The sequence below is a fragment of the Bufo bufo genome, chromosome 4, assembly GCF_905171765.1.
Source record: "Bufo bufo chromosome 4, aBufBuf1.1, whole genome shotgun sequence".
NCBI lineage: Eukaryota > Metazoa > Chordata > Amphibia > Anura > Bufonidae > Bufo > Bufo bufo.
In genome coordinates, this window is record NC_053392.1 from 479,876,455 (window position 1) to 479,902,147 (window position 25,693).

The following is a 25,693-nucleotide window of genomic DNA, read 5'->3' on the forward strand; positions in this document are numbered from 1 at the left end:
ACAGCGGGGCCCGTGCAGTGACTGTATTCTACTACACGGGCCCTGCTCACTGTATAATCGTATCTGTAATAGTTAATTATGTATATACCGGTAATCGTATAATCAGCGCCTGTATTACTTACAACTACAAGCCCTCGGTAGGTAGCAGAGAGGAGGGAGGAGGCAGGCCGGGAGGACGGGCGCTGGCAGCGTGAGTCACTACGTCATGCGCCCACGCTGCCTGCTTCATTCATAAAGTGGGCATCGCAGGCGCGTGACGTAGTGACTCACGCTGCCAGCGCCTGTCCTCCCGGCCTGCCTCCTCCCTCCTCTCTGCTACCTACCGAGCGCTTGTAGTTGTAAGTAATACAGGCACTGATTATGCAATTACCGGTATATACATTAACTATTACAGATACGATTATACAGTGAGCGGGGCCCGTGTAGTAGAATAGTCACTCACAGCTGATACACCCGCCACGATGCCGCACGGCGGGTGTATCATTGAAAATTCAGCAAAATCAGCAGCGTTTGCCCCATAAGACACACTATTTCCCCCCAAAAGTGCGTCTTATAGGGCGAAAAATACGGTATACTGCGGCTGTGGACAGAACTGTGCACACGTATACTGCGGCTGTGGACAGAACTGTGCACACGTATACTGCGGCTGTCGACAGAACCGCACACACGTATAGCGCGGCAGTGGACAGAACCGCGCACACGTATGCAGTGTACAGAGTAGAGTTGTTGCGATACCAAATTTTTGATTCGATTTCGATACCGTAAAAAAGTATTGCGATACTATGTGAAAAAATGAACAAAAGCCACGTGCATTCCGCATTTTAACCACCTCAGCCCCCAGTGCTTAAACACCCTGAAAGACCAGGCCACTTTTTACACTTCTGACCTACACTACTTTCACCGTTTATTGCTCGGTCATGCAACTTACAACCCAAATGAATTTTACCTCCTTTTCTTCTCACTAATAGAGCTTTCATTTGGTGGTATTTCATTGCTGCTGACATTTTTACTTTTTTTGTTATTAATCGAAATTTAACGATTTTTTTGCAAAAAAATGACTTTTCACTTTCAGTTGTAAAATTTTGCAAAAAAAAACGACATCCATATATTTTGCTCTAAATTTATTGTTCTACATGTCTTTGATAAAAAAAAAAATGTTTGGGTAAAAAAAAAAATGGTTTGGGTAAAAGTTATAGCGTTTACAAACGCAAAAATGTGAATTTCCGCTTTTTGAAGCAGCTCTGACTTTCTGAGCACCTGTCATGTTTCCTGAGGTTCTACAATGCCCAGACAGTACAAACACCCCACAAATGACCCCATTTCGGAAAGTACACACCCTAAGGTATTCGCTGATGGGCATAGTGAGTTCATAGAACTTTTTATTTTTTGTCACAAGTTAGCGGAAAATGATGACTTTTTTTTAATTTATTTTTTTTCTTACAAAGTCTCATATTCCACTAACTTGTGACAAAAAATAAAAAGTTCTATGAACTCACTATGCCCATCACGAAATACCTTGGGGTCTCTTCTTTCCAAAATGGGGTCACTTGTGGGGTAGTTTGACTGCCCTGGCATTCTAGTGGCCCAAATGTGTGGTAAGGAGTTTGAAATCAAATTCTGTAAAAAAATGACCTGTGAAATCCGAAAGGTGCTCTTTGGAATATGGGCCCCTTTGTCAACCTAGGCTGCAAAAAAGTGTCACACATCTGGTATCTCCGTACTCAGGAGAAGGTGGGGAATGTGTTTTGGGGTGTCATTTTACATATACCCATGCTGGGTGAGAGAAATATCTTGGCAAAAGACAACTTTTCCCATTTTTTTTTTTTTATACAAAGTTGGCATTTGACCAAGATATTTATCTCACCCAGCATGGGTATATGTAAAAAGACACCCAAAAACACATTCCTCAACTTCTCCTGAATACAGAGATACCAGATGTGTGACACTTTTTTGCAGCCTAGGTGGGCAAAGGGGCCCATATTCCAAAGAGCACCTTTCGGATTTCACAGGTCATTTTTTACAGAATTTGATTTCAAACTCCTTACCACACATTTGGGCCCCTAGAATGCCAGGGCAGTATAACTACCCCACAAGTGACCCCATTTTGGAAAGAAGACACCCCAAGGTATTCCGTGAGGGGCATGGCGATTTCCTAGAATTTTTTATTTTTTGTCACAAGTTAGTGGAAAATGATGATATTTTTTTTTTTTTTCATACAAAGTCTCATATTCCACTAACTAACTTGTGACAAAAAATAAAAACTTCCATGAACTCACTATGCCCATCAGCGAATACCTTGGGGTCTCTTCTTTCCAAAATGGGGTCACTTGTGGGGTAGTTATACTGCCCTGGCATTCTAGGGGCCCAAATGTGTGGTAAGGAGTTTGAAATCAAATTCTGTAAAAAATGACGAGTGAAATCCGAAAGGTGCTCTTTGGAATATGGGCCCCTTTGCCCACCTAGGCTGCAAAAAAAAGTCACACATCTGGTATCTCTGTATTCAGGAGAAGTTGAGGAATGTGTTTTGGGGTGTCTTTTTACATATACCCATGCTGGGTGAGATAAATATCTTGGTCAAATGCCAACTTTGTATAAAAAAAAATGGGAAAAGTTGTCTTTTGCCAAGATATTTCTCTCACCCAGCATGGGTATATGTAAAATGACACCCCAAAACACATTCCCCAACTTCTACTGAATACGGAGATACCAGATGTGTGACACTTTTTTGCAGCCTAGGTGGGCAAAGGGGCCCATATTCCAAAGAGCACCTTTCGGATTTCACTCGTCATTTTTTTACAGAATTTGATTTCAAACTCCTTACCACACATTTGGGCCCCTAGAATGCCAGGGCAGTATAACTACCCCACAAGTGACCTCATTTTGGAAAGAAGATACCCCAAGGTATTCGCTGATGGGCATAGTGAGTTCATGGAAGTTTTTATTTTTTGTCACAAGTTAGTGGACTTTGTATGAGAAAAAAAAAAAAAAAATATCATCATTTTCCACTAACTTGGAAAAAAAATAAAAAATTCTAGGAACTCGCCATGCCCCTCACGGAATACCTTGGGGTGTCTTCTTTCCAAAATGGGGTCACTTGTGGGGTAGTTATACTGCCCTGGCATTTTCCAGGGGCCCTAATGTGTGGTAAGTAGGTAAATGACCAGTGAAATCCGAAAGGTGCTCTTTGGAATGTGGGCCCCTTTGCCCACCTAGGCTGCAAAAAAGTGTCACATGTGGTATCGCCGTATTTAGGAGACGTTGGAATGTGTTTTGGGGTGTCTTTTTACATATACCCATGCTGGGTGAGAGAAATATCTTGGCAAAAGACAACTTTTCCCATTTTTTTTTTTTTATACAAAGTTGGCATTTGACCAAGATATTTCTCTCACCCAGCATGGGTATATGTAAAATGACACCCCAAAACACATTCCCCAACTTCTCCTGAGTACGGCGATACCAGATGTGTGACACTTTTTTGCAGCCTAGATGTGCAAAGGGGCCCAAATTCCTTTTAGGAGGGCATTTTTAGACATTTGGATACCAGACTTCTTCTCACGCTTTGGGGCCCCTAGAATGCCAGGGCAGTATAAATACCCCACATGTGACCCCATTTTGGAAAGAAGACACCCCAAGGTATTCAATGAGGGGCATGGCGAGTTCATAGAAATTTTTTTTTTTGGCACAAGTTAGCGGAAATTTATATTTTTAATTTTTTTTCTCACAAAGTCTCCCGTTCCGCTAACTTGGGACAAAAATTTCAATCTTTCGTGGACTCAATATGCCCCTCACGGAATACCTGGGGGTGTCTTCTTTCCGAAATGGGGTCACATGTGGGGTATTTATACTGCCCTGGCATTCTAGGGGCCCTAAAGCGTGAGAAGAAGTCTGGAATATAAATGTCTAAAAAATTTTACGCATTTGGATTCTGTGAGGGGTATGGTGAGTTCATGTGAGATTTTATTTTTTGACACAAGTTAGTGGAATATGAGACTTGGGCCAAAAAAATGTCTGAATGGAGCCTTACAGAGGGTGATCAATGACAGGGGGGGGTGATCAATGACAGGGGGGTGATCAGGGAGTCTATATAGGGTGATAACCACAGTCATTGATCACGCCCGTGTAAGGCTTCATTCAGACGTCCGTATGCGTTTTGCGGATCCGATCCATCTATCAGTGGATCCGTAAAAATCATGCGGACATCTGAATGGAGCTTTACAGGGGGGTGATCAATGACAGGGGGGTGATCAGGGAGTCTATATGGGGTGATCAGAAGCTAATAAGGGGTTAATAAGTGACGGGGGGGGGGGGGGTGGGGGTGTAGTGTAGTGGTGCTTGGTGGGACTTTACTGAGCTACCTGTGTCCTCTGGTGGTCGATCCAAACAAAGGGGACCACCAGAGGACCAGGTAGCAGGTATATTAGACGCTGTTATCAAAACAGCGTCTAATATACCTGTTAGGGGTTAAAAAAAACACATCTCCAGCCTGCCAGCGAACGATCGCCGCTGGCAGGCTGGAGATCAACTCTCTTACCTTCCGTTCCTGTGAGCGCGCGCCTGTGTGCGCGCGTTCACAGGAAATCCCGGCTCACGCGAGATGACGCGTATATGCGTCGCTGAGCGCAGGGCTGCCACCTCCGGAACGCGAATCTGCGTACAGTGGTCCGGAGGTGGTTAAAAAAAATGGTTTTATTTTTTTTTTTCTGTTCCGGCGTTCACCGCATAGATTTTTTTATATTTTAATAGTTTGGACTTTTCTGATGTGCCAATATGTGATTTGTTTATTTATCTACTAGCAGCGGCAGTTAACCTGAGGGGGTTAACTGCCGCTGATCGCAGCTCCCTGTCAGAGGCAGGTGCCGGCTATGCGATTCTGCTGCCGGCACCTGCCTCCTGTATTATGTGAAAACCTCCCAGGCTGTGAGCTCTGCGATTGGCCAGCGCTACAGCCTAGGAGAAGGAGACTCCCAGGAGAACAAGGGCAGACTCCTCCTACTATAACCAAGTGACCGAACATACCGGAGGGTATAGCAGGAGAACGGAGCGGCGCCCAGGGATAATAAGTGCAGTGAGATCCATGGGCGCCGCTGTACAGATCATAACACTTAGCTTGCATCTGTCTGCCAGCCCTGTGCTCTGAAGAAATTTCGCGCCATTCAGTATTCGGCACAGGCGCGGTGAGGAAGCTGGCAGCCTGCGAGCGTCCTTTCCCTCACCACGCCTGCACCGAATGCTGATTTCACCAGATCAAGATCACAGGGCTGGCAGACAAATGCGAGTGCTGCCTGGAGCCTCTAGAGGCTAATTAGCATATTATAAAAGTTGAATTTTTGGCGTTACGGGGGCATGGAGAAAAGTAGGAATAGGCTAGTTAGGTTTAGCTGACATTTGCACATCGCTAATGTCAGCTAGCTTAATAGGGTTAAATCTGGTGACAGAAAGGGGTTCTCCAGGAATGATTTTAAATTGCTGCCAGCAATCTGTCCTAGAATGTGAGCAGGACTGGTTGCCTCCACTTGCAGAGCTGCCTAGGACAGTGAAGGGGTCTCATGACACATTATGCTTTGGCACTTGCATATGCAGTATCCCACTCAGTGATGTCGTTAGCCCCTGTATAACTTTTGTTGCGTGACATGTTGTTGCGCAAATGTCTTTTTTGGCACTGTTATTTTTTACGGTGTTCATCTGAGGTTAGGTGATGGAAGGTGTTAACGGCCGACATCAGTGCAGGCATGGGGTTCCGCTCGGCCACAGTTATACACAGCAGCGCCGATCTCTTCCTCACCATTCACTGAGGAGATCCGGGCTGCGCTGCTGAACACTGAAAGCCCAGACAGCTCCCCTCCTCCGCTGATAAAACACCATTCTGCCCCCCCCCCCCCCCCCCCCCCCTCTTACAGCCTTCTTCTGTTCGGGCGGCCGCGCGTGCACTGAACTCTATTCTTTTGTGCTGCGTTTACTATGGAGGCTGAGTGTAATAGAAAAATACTTCAGTACACTATACAGTGTATTATAGAGGCATCAGATCTTCTATTTTAGACGCGACTCAAAGGAATATAGAATGTGCGCGTACACATTTTCTTTGAGGCCGGCCAGTGGATCGCAGGAGCTACTCTACGCAAGCGCAGCCCATGGATGCGGCGGCCGAACTTCCCGGAAATGTTCGGGATCCGAACCCGACCCGAACTTCGTCCCGAACCCCTTTGAAGTCAATGGGGACCCGAACTTTTTGGCACTAAAAAGGCTGTAAAACAGCCCAGGAAAGGGCTAGAGGGCTGCAAAAGGCAGCAAAATGTAGTTAAATCCCCTGCAAACAAATGTGGATAGGGAAATGAATTAAAATAAAAATAAAATAAATAAAAATTAACCAATATCAATTGGAGAGAGGTACCATAGCAGAGAATCTGGCGTCATGTCATAGCAGAGAATCAGGCTTCACCTCACCCAACACTGGAACAGTCCATTGTCAGATATTTAGGCCCCGGCACCCAGACAGAGGAGAGAGGTCCCATAACAGATTCAGGCTTCATGTCAGCGACTCAGCAGAGAATCAGTCTTTGTCACCCACCACTGGAACAGGCCACTGTCAGATATTTTTAGGCCCCGGCACCCAGACAGAGGAGAGGTTCATTTAAGTGCCCTGGAGTACCCTGGAAGTACAATAATATATGGTTAAGGGGAGGTAGACAATGTCTAATCTGCACAAGGGATGGACAGGCCCTGTGGGATCCATGCCTGGTTCATTTTTATGAACAGCTTGTCCACATTGGCTGTAGACAGGCGGCTGCGTTTGTCTGTAATGATGTTCCCTGCCGTGCTGAATACACGTTCAGACAAAACTCTGGCCGCCGGGCAGGCCAGCACCTCCAAGGCATAAAAGGCTAGCTCTGGCCACGTGGACAATTTGGAGACCCAGAAGTTGAATGGGGCCGAACCATCAGTCAGTACGTGGAGGGGTGTGTACATGTACTGTTCCACCATGTTAGTGAAATGTTGCCTCCTGCTAACACGTTCCGTATCAAATGGAGGTGCAGTTAGCTGTGGCGTGGTGACAAAACTTTTCCACATCTCTGCCATGCTAACCCTGCCCTCAGAGGAGCTGGCCGTGACACAGCTGCGTTGGCGACCTCTTGCTCCTCCTCTGCCTTCGCCTTGGGCTTCCACTTGTTCCCCTGTGACATTTGGGAATGCTCTCAGTAGCGCGTCTACCAACGTGCGCTTGTACTCGCGCATCTTCCTATCACGCTCCAGTGCAGGAAGTAAGGTGGGCACATTGTCTTTGTACCATGGATCCAGCAGGGTGGCAACCCAGTAGTCCACACATGTTAAAATGTGGGCATCTCTGCTGTCGTTGCGCAGGCACTGCAGCATGTAGTCGCTCATGTGTGCCAGGCTGCCCAGAGGTAAGGACAAGCTGTCCTCTGTGGGAGGCGTATCGTCATCGTCCTGCGTTTCCCCCCAGCCACGCACCAGTGATGGGCCCGAGCTGCGTTGGGTGCCACCCCGCTGTGAACATGCTTCATCCTCATCCTCATCCTCCTCCACCTCGTCCTCCAGTAGTGGGCCCTGTCTGGCCACATTTGTACCTGGCCTCTGGTGTTGCAAAAAACCTCCCTCTGAGTCACTTCGAAGAGACTGGCCTGAAAGTGCTAAAAATGACTCCTCCTACTCCTCCCACAGAAGTGGTATTGTAACGCTGATAACGGCGTCATCGCCACTGGCCATGTTGGTGGAGTACTCGAAACAGCGCAACAGGGCACACAGGTCTCGCATGGAGGCCCAGTCATTGGTGGTGAAGTGGTGCTGTTCCGCAGTCCGACTGACCCGTGCGTGCTGCAACTGAAACTCCACTATCGCCTGCTGCTGCTCGCACAGTCTGTCCAGCATGTGCAAGGTGGAGTTCCACCTGGTGGGCACGTCGCATATGAGGCGGTGAGCGGGAAGGCAGAAGTTACGCTGTAGCGCAGGCAGGCGAGCAGCTGCAGGATGTGAACACCGGAAGCGCGAACAGACGGCCCGCACTTTATGCAGCAGCTCTGACATGTCGGGGTAGTTGCGAATGAACTTCTGCACCACCAAATTCAGCAAATGCGCCAGGCAAGGGATGTGCGTCAAACCGGCTAGTCCCAGAGCTGCAACGAGATTTCGCCCATTATCGCACACCACCAGGCCGGGCTTGAGGCTCACCGGCAGCAACCACTCGTCGGTCTGTTGTTCTATACCCCGCCACAACTCCTGTGCGGTGTGGGGCCTGTCCCCCAAACATATGAGTTTCAGAACGGCCTGCTGACGTTTACCCCGGGCTGTGCTGAAGTTGGTGGTGAAGGTGTGTGGCTGACTGGATGAGCAGATGGAAGAAGAGGAGGAGGAAGCCGAGTAGGAGGAGGAGGCGACAGGAGGCAAAGAATGTTGCCCTGCGATCCTTTGCGGCGGAAGGACGTGCGCCAAACAGCTCTTTGCCTGGGGCTCAGCCGCCACTACATTTACCCAGTGTGCAGTTAGGGAGATATAGCGTCCCTGGCTGGGCTTACTGGTCCACGTATCTGTGGTTAGGTGGACCTTGCCACAGATGGCGTTGCGCAGTGCACACTTGATTTTATCGGATATTTGGTTGTGCAGGGAAGGCACGGCTCTCTTGGAGAAGTAGTGGCGGCTGGGAACAACATACTGTGGGACAGCAAGCGACATGAGCTGTTTGAAGCTGTCTGTGTCCACCAGCCTGAATGACAGCATTTCATAGGCCAGTAGTTTAGAAATGCTGGCATTCAGGGCCAGGGATCGAGGGTGGCTAGGTGGGAATTTACACTTCATCTCACAAACATTTGAGAGAGAGAGCTGAACGCTGCCGTGTGACATGGTTGAGATGCTTGGTGACGGAGGTGGTGGTGGTGTTGGTGGTACATCCTCTGTTTGCTGGGCGGCAGGTGCCAACGTTCCTCCAGAGGCGGAGGAAGAGGCCGAGGCAGCAGCAGAAGAGGTAGCAGGGGGAGCCTGAGTGAGTTCCTTGTTTTTAAGGTGTTTACTCCACTGCAGTTCATGCTTTGCATGCAGGTGCCTGGTCATGCAGGTTGTGCTAAGGTTCAGAACGTTAATGCCTCGCTTCAGGCTCTGATGGCACAGCGTGCAAACCACTCGGGTCTTTTCGTCAGCACATTGTTTGAAGAACTGCCACGCCAGGGAACTCCTTGAAGCTGCCTTTGGGGTGCTCGGTCCCAGATGGCGGTGGCCAGTAGCAGGCGGAGTCTCTTGGCTGCGGGTGTTCTGATTTTGCCCACTGCTCCCTCTTTTGCTACGCTGTTGGCTCGGTCTCACCACTGCCTCTTCCTCCGAACTGTGAAAGTCAGTGGCACGACCTTCATTCCATGTGGGGTCTAGGACCTCATCGTCCCCTGCATCGTCTTCCACCCAGTCTTCCTCCCTGACCTCCTGTTCAGTCTGCACACTGCAGAAAGACGCAGCAGTTGGCACCTGTGTTTCGTCATCAGAGACTTGCTGAGGTGGTATTCCCATGTCATCATCATTAGGAAACATAAGTGATTGCGTTAGGCATTCTATCTCTTCCACCCCTGGGGAAGGGCTAGGTGGATGCCCTTGGGAAACCCTGCTAACAGAGTCTTCAAACAGCATAAGACACTGCTGCATGACTTGAGGCTCAGACAGGTTCCCCTTTATGCATGGGGGTGATGTGACAGACTGATGGGCTTGGTTTTCATGCGCCATCTGTGCGCTTTCTGCAGAAGACTGGGTGGGAGATAATGTGAACGTGCTGGATGCACTGTCGGCCACCCAATTGACTAATGCCTGTACCTGCTCAGGCTTTACCATCCTTAGAACGGCATTGGGCCCCACGAAATATTGCTGTAAATTCTGCTGGCTACTGGGACCTGAGGTAGTTGGTTCACTAGGACGTGTGGCTGTGGCAGAACGGCCACGTCCTCTCCCAGCACCAGAGGGTCCACTAACACCACCACGACTATGTCCGCGTCCCTTACTAGATGTTTTCCTCATTGTTACCGTTCACCACAATAAGAAAAATTTTTTTTGGCCCAATGTATTGAATTCAAATTCAGGCCTTTTTTTACAGGCACCTAACACTATCTGGCTATCTATTTAGGTACCGTATTACACTAATACAGGCACAACAGTAACGACAGATTTAGCTGATTATAAATTGTAGGCCTAGTATTTAGGCGCTGGGTGACAGGTATACGTTTACGGACAGAATTATTTAAACTTGGAAATGCACGGTAGTGTGTGAAGTTATTGAGGATGACACTATCCGCACCTTCAATCTAATATACCCTTTTATGGATCAATTTAAACTTGGCCTGATACAGCAGAAAAAATATATTTAGGGGATTGCTAAGTTGGGAATTGTATTCAACCCAGAACAAAAACTGCTTTGGCGGACACTAAATAAATTGACCAGCCTCAGCAATAAACACAGATTGAGCTGAATATAAATTTTAGGCCTATTTAGGCGCTGGGTGACAGGTATAAGTTTACGGACAGAATTAGACTTGGATATGCACAGTAGCGTGTGTGTGAAGTTATTGAGAATGACCCTATCAGCACCTTGAATCTAATATACCCTTTTAATGAATAGATTTAAAGTAGCCCTGATACAGCAGAAACCACTAATTTAGGAAATTGCTAAGTTGGGAATTGTATTTCAACCCAGAACAAAAATATATCCTTTGCCAGACAGCAGACAGTATTACAATTGGCTGGCCACAGCTGAAACACCAGATTTAGGGTACTGCTATTTTGGCAATTGTATTTCACCCCTCAATAAAATAGCAAGCACAGCCAAGCCCCTGATGTAGGATATAGCAAAAAAATAACCACACTATTGATGGTTAAATGGACTTGGTGGCAGCTTGTGCTGGCGCACCACAAGCCACAAAATGGCCGCTGATCACCCCCGAAAAAAGTGACTGAAAAACGCTCTGGGCAGCCTAAAAACAGTGAGCAATTGAATAGCAGCAGTTCAATGATCCACAGCTGTAGATCGATCACTGACTTAAGTGTTTTGGAGGAGTTAATCACTGCCTAATCTCGCCCTAACGTCACAGCTGCAACCTCTCCCTACACTAAGCACAGCAGAGTGACATGCGGCGCTACGTGACTCCAGCTTAAATGGAGGCTGGGTCACATGCTGCACTGGCCAATCACAGCCATGCCAATAGTAGGCATGGCTGTGATGGCCTCGTGGGGCAAGTAGTATGACGCTTGTTGATTGGCTGCTTTGCAGCCTTTCAAAAAGCGCCAAGAAAACGACGAACACCGAACCCGGACTTTTACTAAAATGTTCGGGTCCGTGTCACGGACACCCAAAAATTCGGTACGAACCCGAACTATACAGTAATAGGCTACAGGCTTACGTAATAGAAACCCAAAAATGACCCCATTTTAGAAACTACACCCCTCAAGGTATTCAAAACTGATTTTACAAACTTTGTTAACCCTTTAGGTCTTCCACAAGAGTTCACATTTTCCAATATAATAAATTTTTCCATGAACAAAGCAAGGGTTAACTGCCAAACAAAACTCAATATGTGTTGCCCTGATTCTGTAGTTTACGGAAACACCCCATATGTAGTCCTAAACTATGGTTTGGCCAAATGGGAGGACATAGGAGGGGAACGCCATATGGGTTTTGGAAGGCAGATTTTGCAGGACTGGTTTTGTTTATACCATGTCCCATTTGAAGCCCCCCGTTGCACCCTTAGAATAGAAATTCCAAAAAAGTGACTCTAAGAAAGTACACCTCTCAAGGTATTCAAAACTGGGTTTACAAACTTTGTTATCCCTTTAGGTGTTCCACAAGAGTTAATGGCAGATGGAGAAACAATTTTGGAATTTCTATTTTTTTTTTTTAATTTTTCCATTTTAACCCTTAGATATTACTGTAAAAAAGGGGTTAACAGCCAAACAAAACTCAATATGGGTTGCCCTAAATCTGTAGTTTGCAGAAACACCCCATATGTGGTCGTAAACTACTATTTGGCTAAACGGCAGGACATAGAAGGGGAACGCCATATGGTTTTTGGAAGGCAGATTTTGCTGTACTGGTTTATTTACACCATGTACCCTTTCAAGCCCCCAGCTGCACCCCTAGAGTAAAAACGCCATAAAAGTGACCCCATCTAGGAAACTACAGGATAAGGTGGTTGTTGTTGTTTTGGGACTATTTTATGGTATATATGATTTTTGGTTGCTCTATATTACACTTTTTTTTTGAGGCAAGGTAACAAAAAATTTAAATTCTAAAATTATTTCTACATTCCCTATTAAGTTTTGTGGAACACCTAAAGGGTTAACAAAGTTTGTAAAGTAACTTTTGAATACCTTGAAGGGTGTAGTTTCTTAGATGGTGTCACTTTTTTGGCATTTCTAGTCTAGGCTACATCAGGGGGGCTTCTAATGGGACATGGTGTAAATAATCCAGTCCATCAAAATCTTCCTTCCAGAAACCATATGGCGTTTTCTAAGTTCTATGCCCTGCCGTGTGGCTATATAGCCATTTACGACCACATATGGGGTGTTTCTGCAAACTACAGAATCGGGGCAATAAATATTTAGTTTTGTTTGGCTGTTAACCCTTGCTTTATTATAAAAGGATTCAAATGGAAATTTTGCCCAATCTTTTTTCTTTTTTTTTTGTTGGGCGACTAATTTAGGGGCTCATTTTTTGCGGGATGAGATGGTGGTTTGATTTGCACTATTTGGGGTGCATATGAATTTTTAATGGCTTGTTATTACACTTGGGATCCAAGGTGACAATATAAATGTGGTTTTTTTTTTCCATTTCATCCACCATGACGGCCCACCTTGAGATTGACCCTTGACCTCTGTAGGGGCAGGAACACATAGAGAGTTTAAGAACCCCCCACCCCTCCACCTCCTCAGTGCTTTCCTGCCCCTACAGGGGCCAACACGTGGAGAGGATCCTCCTCAGGGAGGATTACATTGTTAATTTTACTTTGCAGGTTCTCCAGCTGGCCTCCCGCGGCATGGGCTAAGGCTGGCCAACTTGGAACATCGAGGACCCTCGTCTCGGCCTATGCTGAGGCCTGTGGTCCTCCCCCATACCTCTCGTACTTCCTTCCCTCCTTAGGGAAGCAGTCGGGGGTGCCGGATTCGCGGGCGCGCGGTGTGCGGTATGCGACGTTCTTCCTCTGCATGCTGTGCGCTTGTGACCGGCTGGGGGAGCAGGTACGGCGAGGAGGCAGGCCGGACGCCGCACGCATCCTCTCATAGGCTCGTGTGGCACCGGCTCTTGCCGTCACTAGAGGCGCAGCTTGATGACGTCAGACGCCGGGAAATTTGAAAAGGAAAGTAGACCGCGGTTCCCTCCAGCTCTTGCCTGCAGCACCGCGATGTCAGACACCTGCTCCCCGCCAGGAAGGCCCTGATCCCACTACTGCCAGTACCGTGAGTCCCCTTCTGGGGGGTATATATTTCAGTCTTTTGACATTGAAATTCTAATTGGCATATCTGGTTGTTTCCTCTCCAGGGCAGCAAGGAGTCAAAGCCAAAGTCCAAACTCCTAAAATGCTGCGCTTGTTCTAAGCGTCTCCCTGAGAACTACAAAAAAAGGTTGTGCAAATCTTGCACATCGGAAATTTGGAAAGAAGAACAACCAGATATTCTGTCTGAAATGAAATCTTTTATTGCAGACGAAATTAAGTCCTCTTTAGCCACCCTGACAACCCCCGCTAGTACTCCTATCCCCTCCAAGAAACGCAAGTTGTCCGCTATCTCCTCCTCTGAGGGCGAGGAGGTGGAAGTGGCTTCCACCTCATCCAGACAATTTCCTAATGAGGAACCCTTGTCTGACGGGGAAATTCCGGACGAGGATAAAAAATATTTCTTCTCCGCTGATGAAATGGAGGAGCTGCTGAGAGCAGTTAGATCCACAATGGGTATCGAGGATACCCTTAAACCTCGTACGGTACAAGACGAAATGTTTGGGGGCCTTAGATCTAAATCCTCTATAGTTTTTCCCATTAATGAAAATATAAAGGAGATGATAATGGAAGAATGGTCAGACCCGGAGAAGAGGTTAGGCGTTCCTAAGGAGTTCAGAAACAGGCTCTGCTTTGATCCGACTGAATGCAAACTTTACAATCAGACCCCTAAAGTGGATCTACAAGTGGCTAAGGTAGTAAAGAAGACCGCTCTACCCTTTGAAGACTCCTCACAGTTGAACGATCCTATGGATAGAAAGGCGGACGGGCTCCTAAAAAAATCCTGGGAATCAGCCATGTTTGGGGTCAAGACTAATATCGCTGCTACTTCTGTTGCTAGAGCAATGTATATATGGCTAGGGGAGTTGGACGTACACCTGAAAAATAAAACCCCAAGAGAAGAGATCAGAGACTCGCTCCCTCTTCTACGCTCCGCCACTGCATTTCTGGCCGATGCTTCTGCAGAGTCGATCCGCTTCTCAGCCAAGGATGCGGCTCTTTCTAATGCAGCCCGGCGGGCGTTATGGATGAAGGCCTGGTCCGGGGACAAGGCTTCCAAGGCTAAACTCTGCTCCATCCCCTTCTCAGGGGAATTTGTCTTCGGTCCCACTTTGGATAAAATCCTAGAGGGGGCAGCAGACAAGAAAAAGGGGTTCCCAGAGGAGAAAGATTCTAAAAAGAAGCCCTTTCGTCAATTCCAGCCTCAGCAGAGATCCTACAGGGGGAAAGGGAAAACTGGCCGATGGAGCTATCCCAAAGGAGGGAGAGGAAGAGGCTTCATACTCAACCCTCAAAATAGACCAAACAAACAGCAGTGACGCCAGAGTAGGGGGGCGACTGATGGGTTTTCTATCTTCCTGGAAACAGGTAACTTCAAATCCCTGGGTTCTAAATGTAATCTCTCAGGGCTACAAGATAGCATTCGCATCAGTCCCCCCAGGAAGATTCTGCATCTCACACCAGCGCAGATCAGAACTTCCAAAAATTTGGCAGGGCGTCCAAGAACTCTTGGACCTAGGGGTGATTCAAAGGGTCCCTATCCCAGAGGTAAGGAGAGGGTTTTATTCCAGCCTTTTTTTAATAAAAAAGCCAGACCAATCCTTTCGCACCATTATAAACTTAAAACCCCTAAACAAGTCCATTCTATACAGAAGGTTCAGGATGGAAACAATCCCATCCATAATTCCCCTGATCCTGAAGGGGGCGTTCATGACATCGATCGATTTAAAGGACGCCTACTACCACGTCCCCATTCATCATCTCTCTCAGAGGTATCTAAGATTTGCTATAAAGGGTCAAGACGGATCAATCCATCACTTTCAATATGTGGCCCTTCCCTTCGGTATCTCCTCGGCCCCCAGGGTCTTCACAAAAGTAGTAGTAGAGATGGTGGCCTATCTTCGTCAAGAGGGAATTACAATCATCCCATATCTCGACGACTTCCTGATTCTGGGCAAAACAGAGTCCGAGAACCTCCGAGCAACGCAAAGATTCTCGGAATTCCTAAACAATCTTGGCTGGATCATAAATCTAAAGAAATCCACCCTAATCCCATCCAGGAGAATAAGGTTCCTGGGTGTGGAGCTGGACTCATCCCTGTTAAGAACCTTCCTCCCTCAGGACAAGGCCACGACTCTAGTGGAAAAGATCCGAGCATTTCAGAGGTCTCGCAGTTGCTCCATCCGGAAGGCCATGAGTCTCCTGGGAAGCCTAACAGCCTGCATCCCTTCGGTTGCCTGGTGCCAAGGCCACACAAGGGTGATCCAGAGTTGGATCCTAGGCATCTGGGACGGGAAGCAGGTAAGTCTGGACAAGACTTTCCGGATCCCGCAGGCCGTAAAAACAGACCTAGACTGGTGGAAAGAAAGAGGAAGACTGCTTGGAGGCCTACAGTGGCAGAACCATCCGGCAGTTCAGGTTATCACGGACGCAAGCCTTGGAGGCTGGGGTGCAAAGATTGGAGATCATCTTCTACAGGGCTCCTGGCCAGCCGAGATACGAGTCAAATCCTCAAACTACAGAGAGCTATATGCAGTCCTGGAGGCGTTAGTAAGGGGAGAGAGTTTTTTAAAAGGGCAACACCTAAGAGTAATGTCCGACAACACCACAACGGTGGCCTATCTGCGACATCAAGGAGGGACAAGGTCACGACCTTTGGGTGCGTTAGCAAGAAGAATCTTCTCCTGGGCAGAAGAGAACGTCTTATCTCTCTCCGCCATCCACCTAAAGGGCTGCGAAAATACGATAGCAGATTTCCTGAGCAGGAGGACGATAGATCCAGGAGAATGGTCTCTGAACAGGGACATCTTCCGGAAGATCTCGGAAAGATGGGGCCGTCCGGAGGTAGACTTGTTCGCCTCCAGAAAGAATGCGCAGGTGGAATGCTTCTGCTCCCTAAACCGGGAAGACAGACCCTGGGCAATCGATGCCCTATCGATACACTGGAATTGGAACCTGGCCTACGCCTTCCCCCCAATACCTCTTCTTCCCAGGGTCATCCAGAAACTCCTAGGGGAACCAACTACTCTGATCTTAATAGCCCCTTTGTGGCCAAAGAGGAGTTGGTTCTCCACTCTAAAACAGCTATCGCTGGAGGATCCATGGGAAATCCCTTTCCAGAAAGATGTTCTAGTCCAGGGCCCTCTACTTCATCCAGACCCCGGGATATTCAGACTGTCAGTCTGGATCCTGAGAGCGAGACATTAAGAAACAGGGGTCTTTCAGAAAAAGTGATATCTACCCTAAGGGCCAGTAGGAAAAATGTGACGTCTGCCATCTACCTAAAGATCTGGAAGAGATACTGTTCCTGGTTAGGAGTGGAGCGCCCAGACACCTCCTCCCCTCCCATCAATAGGATCTTGGATTTTCTACAGTGCGGCTTGGAATTGGGCCTAAGACCTAGTACCCTGAAAGTCCAGGTTTCTGCTCTCAGCTCCTTTTATGACTGCAGCCTAGCTAGCCACAGATGGATCAGGAGGTTCTTTAGAGTGGTTTCAAGATTGAGACCCTCTCTGAAATCAAGGGCTCCTACTTGGGACCTTAACATAGTCCTAGAAGGCCTAACAAAACCTCCCTTCGTACCGTTATCAGAAATCTCTTTAAAACACCTTTCCCTAAAAACTGCCTTTTTAATTGCTATCACCTCAGCAAGACGTATTGGAGAGATCCAGGCCCTTTCTTGTAGGGAACCCTACCTCCAGATCACCCAAGATCACATCCGTTTAACTCTCGATCCAGGTTTTCTCCCAAAAGTAGTCTCTCCCTTCCATCGGGAACAGGAGATCTTTCTACCTTCCATCCCCAGATCTGAATCTTCAGGGTCTAGTGTTAATTTACATCTCTTAGATGTCAGGGATACAGTGATCCAGTACCTGGATTATACCAGGGATTTTAGGGTTGATGGCAATCTCCTTGTTCAGTTTTCAGGGAAAAATAAGGGAAAGAAACTAGCTAGGTCTTCCATAGCCAGATGGATCAGATCCACCATTGAATATTGTTACAGGTTCCAGAATATACCCAGTCCTGATAATGTTAAGGCCCACTCTACTAGGGCCACTGCCTCCTCTTGGGCTGAGAAAGGAGGAGTCTCGCTTGACCAGATTTGCAAGGCTGCAACCTGGTCAAGCACCAATACCTTTGTAAAACATTACCGTCTTAATCTTCCGGATTCGAATGAGACTCTTTTCGGCCGGAGGGTTTTACAGATGTTATCCCCACCCTTTTAGTTATCTGTTATGTCTCAAGGTGGGCCGTCATGGTGGATGAAATGGAAAAACCGCAATTAGACTTACCGGTAATTCCGTTTCCTTGAATCCACCATGACGGCCCATACTATTCCCCTTCCCAAAAAAAAAAAAAAAAAAAAAAGGGGAGATATATGCTTACGAATATATCTTTTCATACTTACGTACTTTAGGATAGATAGGAGTTTAAGGGTATGGATTAATATCCTTTTACTTTTGTTCCACCTTTTCGGGTAATTGTAAAGCACTGAGGAGGTGGAGGGGTGGGGGGTTCTTAAACTCTATGTGTTCCTGCCCCTACAGAGGTCAAGGGTCAATCTCAAGGTGGGCCGTCATGGTGGATTCAAGGAAACGGAATTACCGGTAAGTCTAATTGCGGTTTTTTTTAATAATTTTTTTTAATTTTTTTTTTTTTACGGCGTTTATCGAGGGGCTAGTTTATGGGGTATTTTTATAGAGAAGATTTTTACGGACGCAGCGATGCCCAATATGTATGGCTTTCAGACTTTGGAGACACTAAGCAGGCATCCTCAGTTTTATGCAGACTGGTTGCTAAGGGCTGAATCTTATTAAATATGGGGTAAGTCAGTCTAATAGTAACTGATTCTGGAATATCATGTTATTAGTAACTACATATATGAAAATTGAAATTGGGGTCTAAATGTGACAGTTATCCTTTAACAAACGCAATTTCTGCAGACTTGGGGAGGACAAGTCCTGATAGACACAGGAGATTCAGCAAATGTGAGGCGTGGCGCCAACTGAGCCAGTGCTCTGTTTAGGAGCCATTGTCTCCTAAACTGTAAAATGTAGGAGCCAAATAAAATTTTTAGTCGCCAATTTGAAAATATATATAATTTTTTTTATCGGTTTCAATACCAAAAAACACCATTCCACATTTTATGGAACGTCCGGCCCATAATAGAACAGTGCTATCCTATTTTTTTTGGGGAGACAAGGGGACACTGGTATTTATTTATTTATTTTTTTCTTTTAAGACGTTCACCGCATAGATTTTCTTTTATATTTTTTTTATTAGTTTGGACTTTTCACATGTGGCAATATGTAATATGTTTGTTTATTGTTTATATATTTTATAAGTAAAATTGGGAAAGGGGGCGATTTAGGCCTTTCACACTTGCGTTGTCCGTATCCGTCGTGCACTCATTTGCCGGAGGTGCCCGCCGGATCCGTAACAACGCAAGTGAACTAAAAGCATTTGAAGACTGATCCGTCTTCAAAATGCGTTCAGTGTTACTATGGCACCCAGGATGCTATTAAAGTCCTGGCTGCCATAGTAGTAGTGGGGAGCGGGGGAGCAGTTTACTTGGTCTGTGCGGCTCCCGGGGCACTCCAGAATGACGTCAGAGCGCCCCATGCGCATGGATGACGTGATCCATGCGACACGTCATCCATGCACGTGGGGCGCCCTGACGTCACTCTGAAGGGAGCCGCACGGACAGGAAGTATACTGCTCCCCCGCTCCCCACTACACTTTACCATGGCAAACAGGACTTGAGCGTCCTGGCAGCCATGGTAACCATTCAGAAAAAGCTAAACGTCGTTTCGATTGAAAGGCATTAATCCGGATCCGGCCTTAAGCTAAACGTCGTTTCGGCGCATTACCGGATCCGGATTAATGCCTTTCAATGGGCATTAATTCCGGATCCGGCCTTGCGGCAAGTGTTCAGGATTTTTGGCCAGAGCAAAAAGCGCAGCATGCTGCGGTATTTTCTCCTGCCAAAAAACGTTCCGGAACTGAAGGCATCCTGAACGGATTTCTCTCCATTCAGAATGCATTGGGATAATCCCCCCCGACGACTGAACTCGATGCCGGAACCCAACAACGCAAGTGTGAAAGAGCCCTTATACTTAATATTTTGGAGTTTTGTTTTTTTTTGTTTTTTTTTTACTTTTTATTTATTTACTAACTATTAGCCCCCTTAGGGGCTACAACCCTTGTCCTATTCACCCTAATAGAGATCTATTAAGGTGAATAGGACTTCGCACTGTCCCTACTTCCTTGAGCATAGTGCACACAGCAGCAGGGAGCTGACCATGGCACCCCAGGGCTTCAGTAGCGTCCTGGCTGCCATGGTAACTGATCGGAGCCCCAGGATTTCACTGCTGGGGCTCCGATGGGAACTTCCACTGAGGGGAGGTGACCCTGTGGCCACTGCCACCAATGTTTTTAATACTGGGTGAAGGGGGGCACACTGTGCCACAATTGATGAGAACTCTCCCATTAATTCAAATACAGGAGGCAGGTGCCGGCTGCAGAATCGCATAGCTGGCATCCGACCTCTGACAGGAAGCTGCGATCTGCGGCAGTTAACCCCTGAGGTGAGGCACCCTGTCATAGAGGTCGGGTGCCGGCTATGTGAATCTGCAGCCAGCACCCGACTCCTGTATTTGAATTAATAGGTGAGTTAACCTAATTGGTGGTGTAGTGGACACAGCCCCTCCTCTTCCCCTCTGTCTTTTTCATTGGCGGCAGCGGCACAGGCTTCCTTCTGCCCTGTGCTACTGAACGAACGCCTGCGCTGGGGAGGGGGGGGCAAGGAATTATTGGCTCCCATGCCCCGCCGCAATATTCAGCTACAGCGCGGCAGCCCTGTCGCGAATGGCGACAAGGCTAAAAAGTCTTGTCGCCATCTGCAAATTTTAAGGCGCATTGGTGACCATTTTGGTCGCCATCTGGAGCCCTGCGAGCTACCTTCAGAATCCTTTCACCTAAAAATTTGCCATTCGGCACACTATCTCTGGGTGGCTCGTTAAGCTTAGGTGGGGGGGTGCAGTGCCTGATGCGCTCTGTCCATGGTAAGGTCGACTGTTTCATCAGCCCCCAGCAACGAGGTAAAGTCTGTCAGGCCGGCCATGATGGAGTACACCGGAATGGATTCGGGAAATCTCTTCAGACGAATATTATTTTGCCGTCCTCTGTTGTCTTGATCCTATATTGTAGAGGGTGTTAAAATAAGCTTGAGCACTGTCCAAGTTCCGGGTCACCGCTTAATCGAACTCCATTATCGCCAACTGGTTAGACTCCAAAGCTTCAACTTCCCCCAGCTGGTGCAGATCTTTCCACATGTCTTTAAGCTCTTGAACCAAAGGGTCCATAGCTTCAGTTAGCAGCTCTCTCATAAATGATATGGAGCTAGGTCTCTGATATCTGCTGAGTGTCTGTCTCTTTCTCTTTTTTTTTTTTTCTTTTTCTCCCTTTTTCTCCCTTTTTCTCTTTTTTCCCCGAGCTTGGTGCTTTTGTCTTATCTCTCCCGGTCTTGCCCATTTTCAAGCTGTAATAGCTTAAGATGCCCGCTTTCCAGTGATCCACAGTGTAGCTCCCTCACATGCGTGCATCCAGCTCCACTGCTAGACCAGAGCAATTGATTTTTAAAGAGAACTTGCCTAAGAGGCCAGTGCCTTGGATGTAGCAGGTGGCAAGCCACCGAAGTGGGGAAATGTCACATAGCACGTGCTCAGCTGCAAATCCAGATGGGAGTTTTGGGCCACAGCACCTGCTGACCTGTCTCCATTTGGGCATCCATAATGCACCCATCTATTGTATATTTTACATCATTTTGTCTTTCTTTGCAGAAACATAATTAAACGATCGAAAGACACCTTCAGGAGTTTGCAAAAAGAGAACACCGCCTTCAAGCCTATACTAGCTGTAATTCAAGTAAGTGGAGCATGTGATTTGAGGCGTAGCTCTACAGATGGCGGTCTTTTAATAACCAATGTGACTTTTTACTTATAACCGTACCTGCAGAAACCATCTAGATCACTCGACAGCAGGTCAGCGCTGAGATTTTTTTGCTTTAGTAAAATAAGAAATCCTAAATACCTACATTTTGAGAATATAAGATCAGCTGACAAAACTTGCAGTTTTTTTTTCCTGTAGCCTTTAAAGGGATTGTCCTAAGTGGACATTTTAAGATATATTGATGATGTCATATATGTCTGATAGGTGTGTCCTGCCTCATTTCTCAAGAATGGCCCTTGCCATGAATGGAGAGTACTCCACGCATGCACAGCTTTCTCCATTCACTGCTATGGGGTCCCAGAGGTAGAGCCCATGCCTATTGTACATTTATACCATAAATGTCTAGATGGGGACAACCCCTTTTTAGGGGTTGTTCAGCCATATGCATTTTTTTTAAAATGTTCCCTGCGAGGGGTTTTATTGCAGATAATTTTTGTTTAAAAAAAGTAGTAAATGGCTAAAAATAACATACTTTATTGACCTCTACTAATCTGCTGCTGTTCTGACATTACTCAGGGCCTCTCTGCATCCCTCTCAACTGAGAACACATGCATTCTTGACCAAACTGAGATAGTGAGTTGTCTGGTAGAGTTGCTGTTGGCCTAACGCACATTTGGCTGACAGCTATTTCTTCGGAACCCCCATAAATATGCATTCTCCAGCGTGTAGGTGTTCTCAATTGGGAGAGGGGGAATAAGCCAGTGACAGGCTCCTCTTGAAGTGACTGACCTCCTGTGAGGACAAAGGATTGCACGTGTTGAAACTCAACTTGCCTGATCCTTCCTTCCCTCAACATCTGTCAGGGCACCCCCATATACATAAAACAGTATGCCTATCCCGCCTAAATTGGTGAGGGTGCATGGGCTGTGTATTGAGTGATTTCCATTATGGCTCATTTTGCCTCCTTTGAACTGGATTCACCCATGCAGTATTTATTCTTTCTTGTCAAGCCCAAATTTTTTTTATCTGTACTTTCTACTGTTTAAATTTGAGTCTTCATATCATTTGCAGGCAGACACAGATGATGTAACGTTGCAGTCAACCAGAAACTTTGCAGAGGAGGTGAGTTTACGCTTTGTTGCATTGTTTTGAAGTTGTTAGTAGTGCAGTAGTGTGTTGTATATTGAAAAGACCACACACGGCAGCATGTGATCCTATATGATCGACTATATAGGAACTATCGGACAAAAATATTGTGGCCTACACATTACACCTACAGGAGCCTAAATCCATAGGCATTAGAATGGAGTTTTCTCCTCCCCCCTCCCTTGGCATCTAAAACAGCTTCAACTCTTTGAATAAGGCTTTCTACAAGATTTTGGAGTATGTCTGTTGGAATTTTTGTCCATTCATCCTGAAGAGCATTTGTGAGGTCAGACACTATGTTGGACAAGAGGACCTGGCACGCAATCTCCGTTCTAGTTCATCCAAAGGTGTTCCATGGGGTTGAGGTCAGAGCTCTGTGAAGCGATTTAAGTTCTTCCACTCCAAACTCACCCAAACATGCCCATCTGGACCTTGCTTTGTGCACTGGGGAAGAGTCATGCAGGAACAGAAAAGGACCTTCCCCAAACTGTTCCCACAAAGTAAAAAGCATGTAATTCTTCAAAATGTCTTGGTATGCTGAAGCATTAAGATTGCTCTTCAGTGGAACTTGGGTGCCTAGGCCAGTCTCTGAAAAACATCCACATAGCGTCATCCCTCTATCAAACTTTACAGCTGGCACAATACAGTCTGGCAGGTAACGTTCACATGGCATTTGCCAAACGCAGACATGTCTATCAGACTGCCAGATAGAGAAGCATGAATTATCACTCCACAGAACACGTTTTTCACTGCTCCAGAGTCCAGTGTTGACATTCTTTACACCACTTCATCCGATAAATAGTCAGCGGAGCGTTGAAGACTTTTATGCACTTTTATGCTCCTCAACACTTGGAGACCCCTCCTTGGTATCTTTACATGGTCTGCCACTTCTTGGCTGGGTAGCCCTGGTTCCTCAGTCCTTCCACTTTACAATAATATCACTGGTGGCATCCTATTACCACGCCACACTCCAGTTCAGTGAGCTCTTTAGAATGACTCATTCTTTCACAAATGTTTGTAAAGACAGACTGCCTGGCTAGGGGTTGGATTTTATACACCTGCGGTCATGGGACTGAATTAATTCAGGGGTTTCAATGTTTGAGGTGTGTCCCAGACGTTTGTCTATGGATGTGTGAACGTATGTAACATATCTACTCTTTCTGTCTGTCTTAGAGATGCTGGATTAATTTCTTACTGTACAATGTTGCATTATGGTAGGTCATGACTTGTAGTAGTCAGTCTCTATCAATCATCTGAAGGAAGGGTGCTACAGTGTACCAGCAAGCACCATGTTTCCTTCATTGTTGGCACATCTGTGGTGGTCACAGCAGCTCAGTCCCATTTTTAGGTGAATGGCACTGAGCTGCTGTTCCGGGCACAAGCGCGGCCAAATGTACAGTGGTCTCCTTCATGGTTTGCCCAGACGGAAGTAATGGTTGCTGCATCATCATGGCCCCTTCATTCAGCTGATTGGTGGAGATGCCTTGTGTCCTACCTGAAAATACATCTATTGAAACGTCTCTTAACTTTTACAGCTTGGAGTGGATGTCCGTCTCGTACATGTACCAAAGGAGAGCAGTGATGAAGAGGTCGGTTTGACTTACTTTTTGTCTTGGTAACCAGTGTGATGCCAAGGGATTGAATACACCCTTCTGAATCTTGTGTATGGATCGCTGGGGGGTGTCAGATCCTGTAGGGCTGTCTTAACAGCTCCTGCTGTGATGATTACTATCTCTGCACTGCACACGTGCTTGTCTCGTTGTCTGCCCTTTGCTTGCTTTAGGACTTCAGTGTTTTCTGAAGCTCATATGGTCATTCACTACACATGAGAAGGTGCGGCTAACCTTTTTCTTAAGGAGGCGGCACAATCTTCTGTGTGCCAGCCAGCAGTGCTTGCATCTGCATTTTAAAAAGGTGATTTTCGCTGTCCATGTCTGATACTGCCCACAGTGACGTTCTTGTGCTCTGAGATTGGAGGAAAACTGTTTTGGACCCCAAAAATGTTACCAATAAAAACTACAGTTCATCCTGGAGAATACAAGCCCTCATGCAGCCCTGTGGACGGAAATATAAAGTTATTGAAATGAATGGGACGGCTTGGGTGTAATTACACCTGCTCACCGCTGCAGATGCAACGGCTAAAAGGTAAACCGTGAATGGGAGGCAGCGCTGTCACGGCGCGCCTTCTCTTCAAACAGCTGATCGGTGGGGGTGCCGGGTGTCAGACCCCCGCCGATCTGATATTGATGACCTATCCTTAGGATGGGTCATCAATAAATATAACTTGGACAACCCCTTTAAGTTGCAGAATAAGGGCTCAGTCATACGACTGTATGAATGGGTCTGCATTCATTCGGCAATTTTGCATTAATTTCAATGGGGCTGCAAAAAAATGTGGACTATGTGCTGTCCGCATACGTTGCTCCATTCCATTGCCCCGCAAAAAAAGAACATTTGCGGACAAGAATAGGTATTTCTTTAAGGGCAGCATCCGTGTTTTGCGGCTCGCAAAACATGGTGCGGTCGTGTGAATGAGCCCTAAGGATGTCTTGTCATTTTTAGCGCACAGTGAACGCCTTCATATTAAAAAAAATAAAATAAAATGCCACCTTACCTGCCGGGCCATGGATCAAACCCCTATATATGTGTGATAGTTTAATCTTCCCCTCCTGTGCCTTAGTCAGTGTCTTAATCCATGATGTTCTACTGTAAGTAGCGCAGATTTACCTGTAGAATAGAATTGTCTATGTCTAAACAAATTATTCTTACTAATACCTTCTAAATGGGAAATCTCATCTAATGGAAGAACAGCCCCTTCCCTAAAAAGTTGGGAAATATAATAAATACCCAAATTTATCCAAAACTTATCTTGTGACATTCAAAAATTCACCCAAGTAGACCCTTCCCCAAAGTGGCGTAAAATCTAATGCAACAGTAACCTCTGCTAACTTCCTTGTGTAATCCCACAGCTTAATAAGGAGTCACCATGTTACGGCATGTAGAGCCCCTCCTATGCTTCAGTTGTCCAGATTCCAGCAGCACAAATATATTTTTATATCCTGAATTGTAAACCAAATAGTTTAGCACGGGGTCAAGTTGCCTCTCCCTTCTCCTTTGTAGCTGAGCTG

At 46.6% G+C, this 25,693-nt stretch overlaps 2 protein-coding genes across 3 annotated transcripts in view; both read left to right on the forward strand.

Annotated features, from left to right (window-relative positions):
• MTHFD1L (methylenetetrahydrofolate dehydrogenase (NADP+ dependent) 1 like) overlaps positions 1 to 25,693 on the forward strand; it is a 309,383-nt gene that overhangs the window by 22,297 nt on the left and 261,393 nt on the right. For both annotated transcript variants that reach the window (XM_040429522.1, XM_040429523.1), the window contains exons 2-4: positions 21,311 to 21,395; positions 22,491 to 22,541; positions 24,101 to 24,154. In XM_040429522.1, coding sequence (XP_040285456.1) covers positions 21,311 to 21,395; positions 22,491 to 22,541; positions 24,101 to 24,154 — 190 coding nt within the window. The remainder of the gene's footprint in view (positions 1 to 21,310; positions 21,396 to 22,490; positions 22,542 to 24,100; positions 24,155 to 25,693) is intronic.
• Positions 16,139 to 17,638, forward strand: LOC120998729. The gene is made up of 2 exons (XM_040429524.1): positions 16,139 to 17,096; positions 17,128 to 17,638. Exons 1-2 carry the CDS (start codon positions 16,256 to 16,258, stop codon positions 17,193 to 17,195), a joined length of 909 nt encoding a protein of 302 aa, XP_040285458.1. The 5' UTR covers positions 16,139 to 16,255; the 3' UTR covers positions 17,196 to 17,638.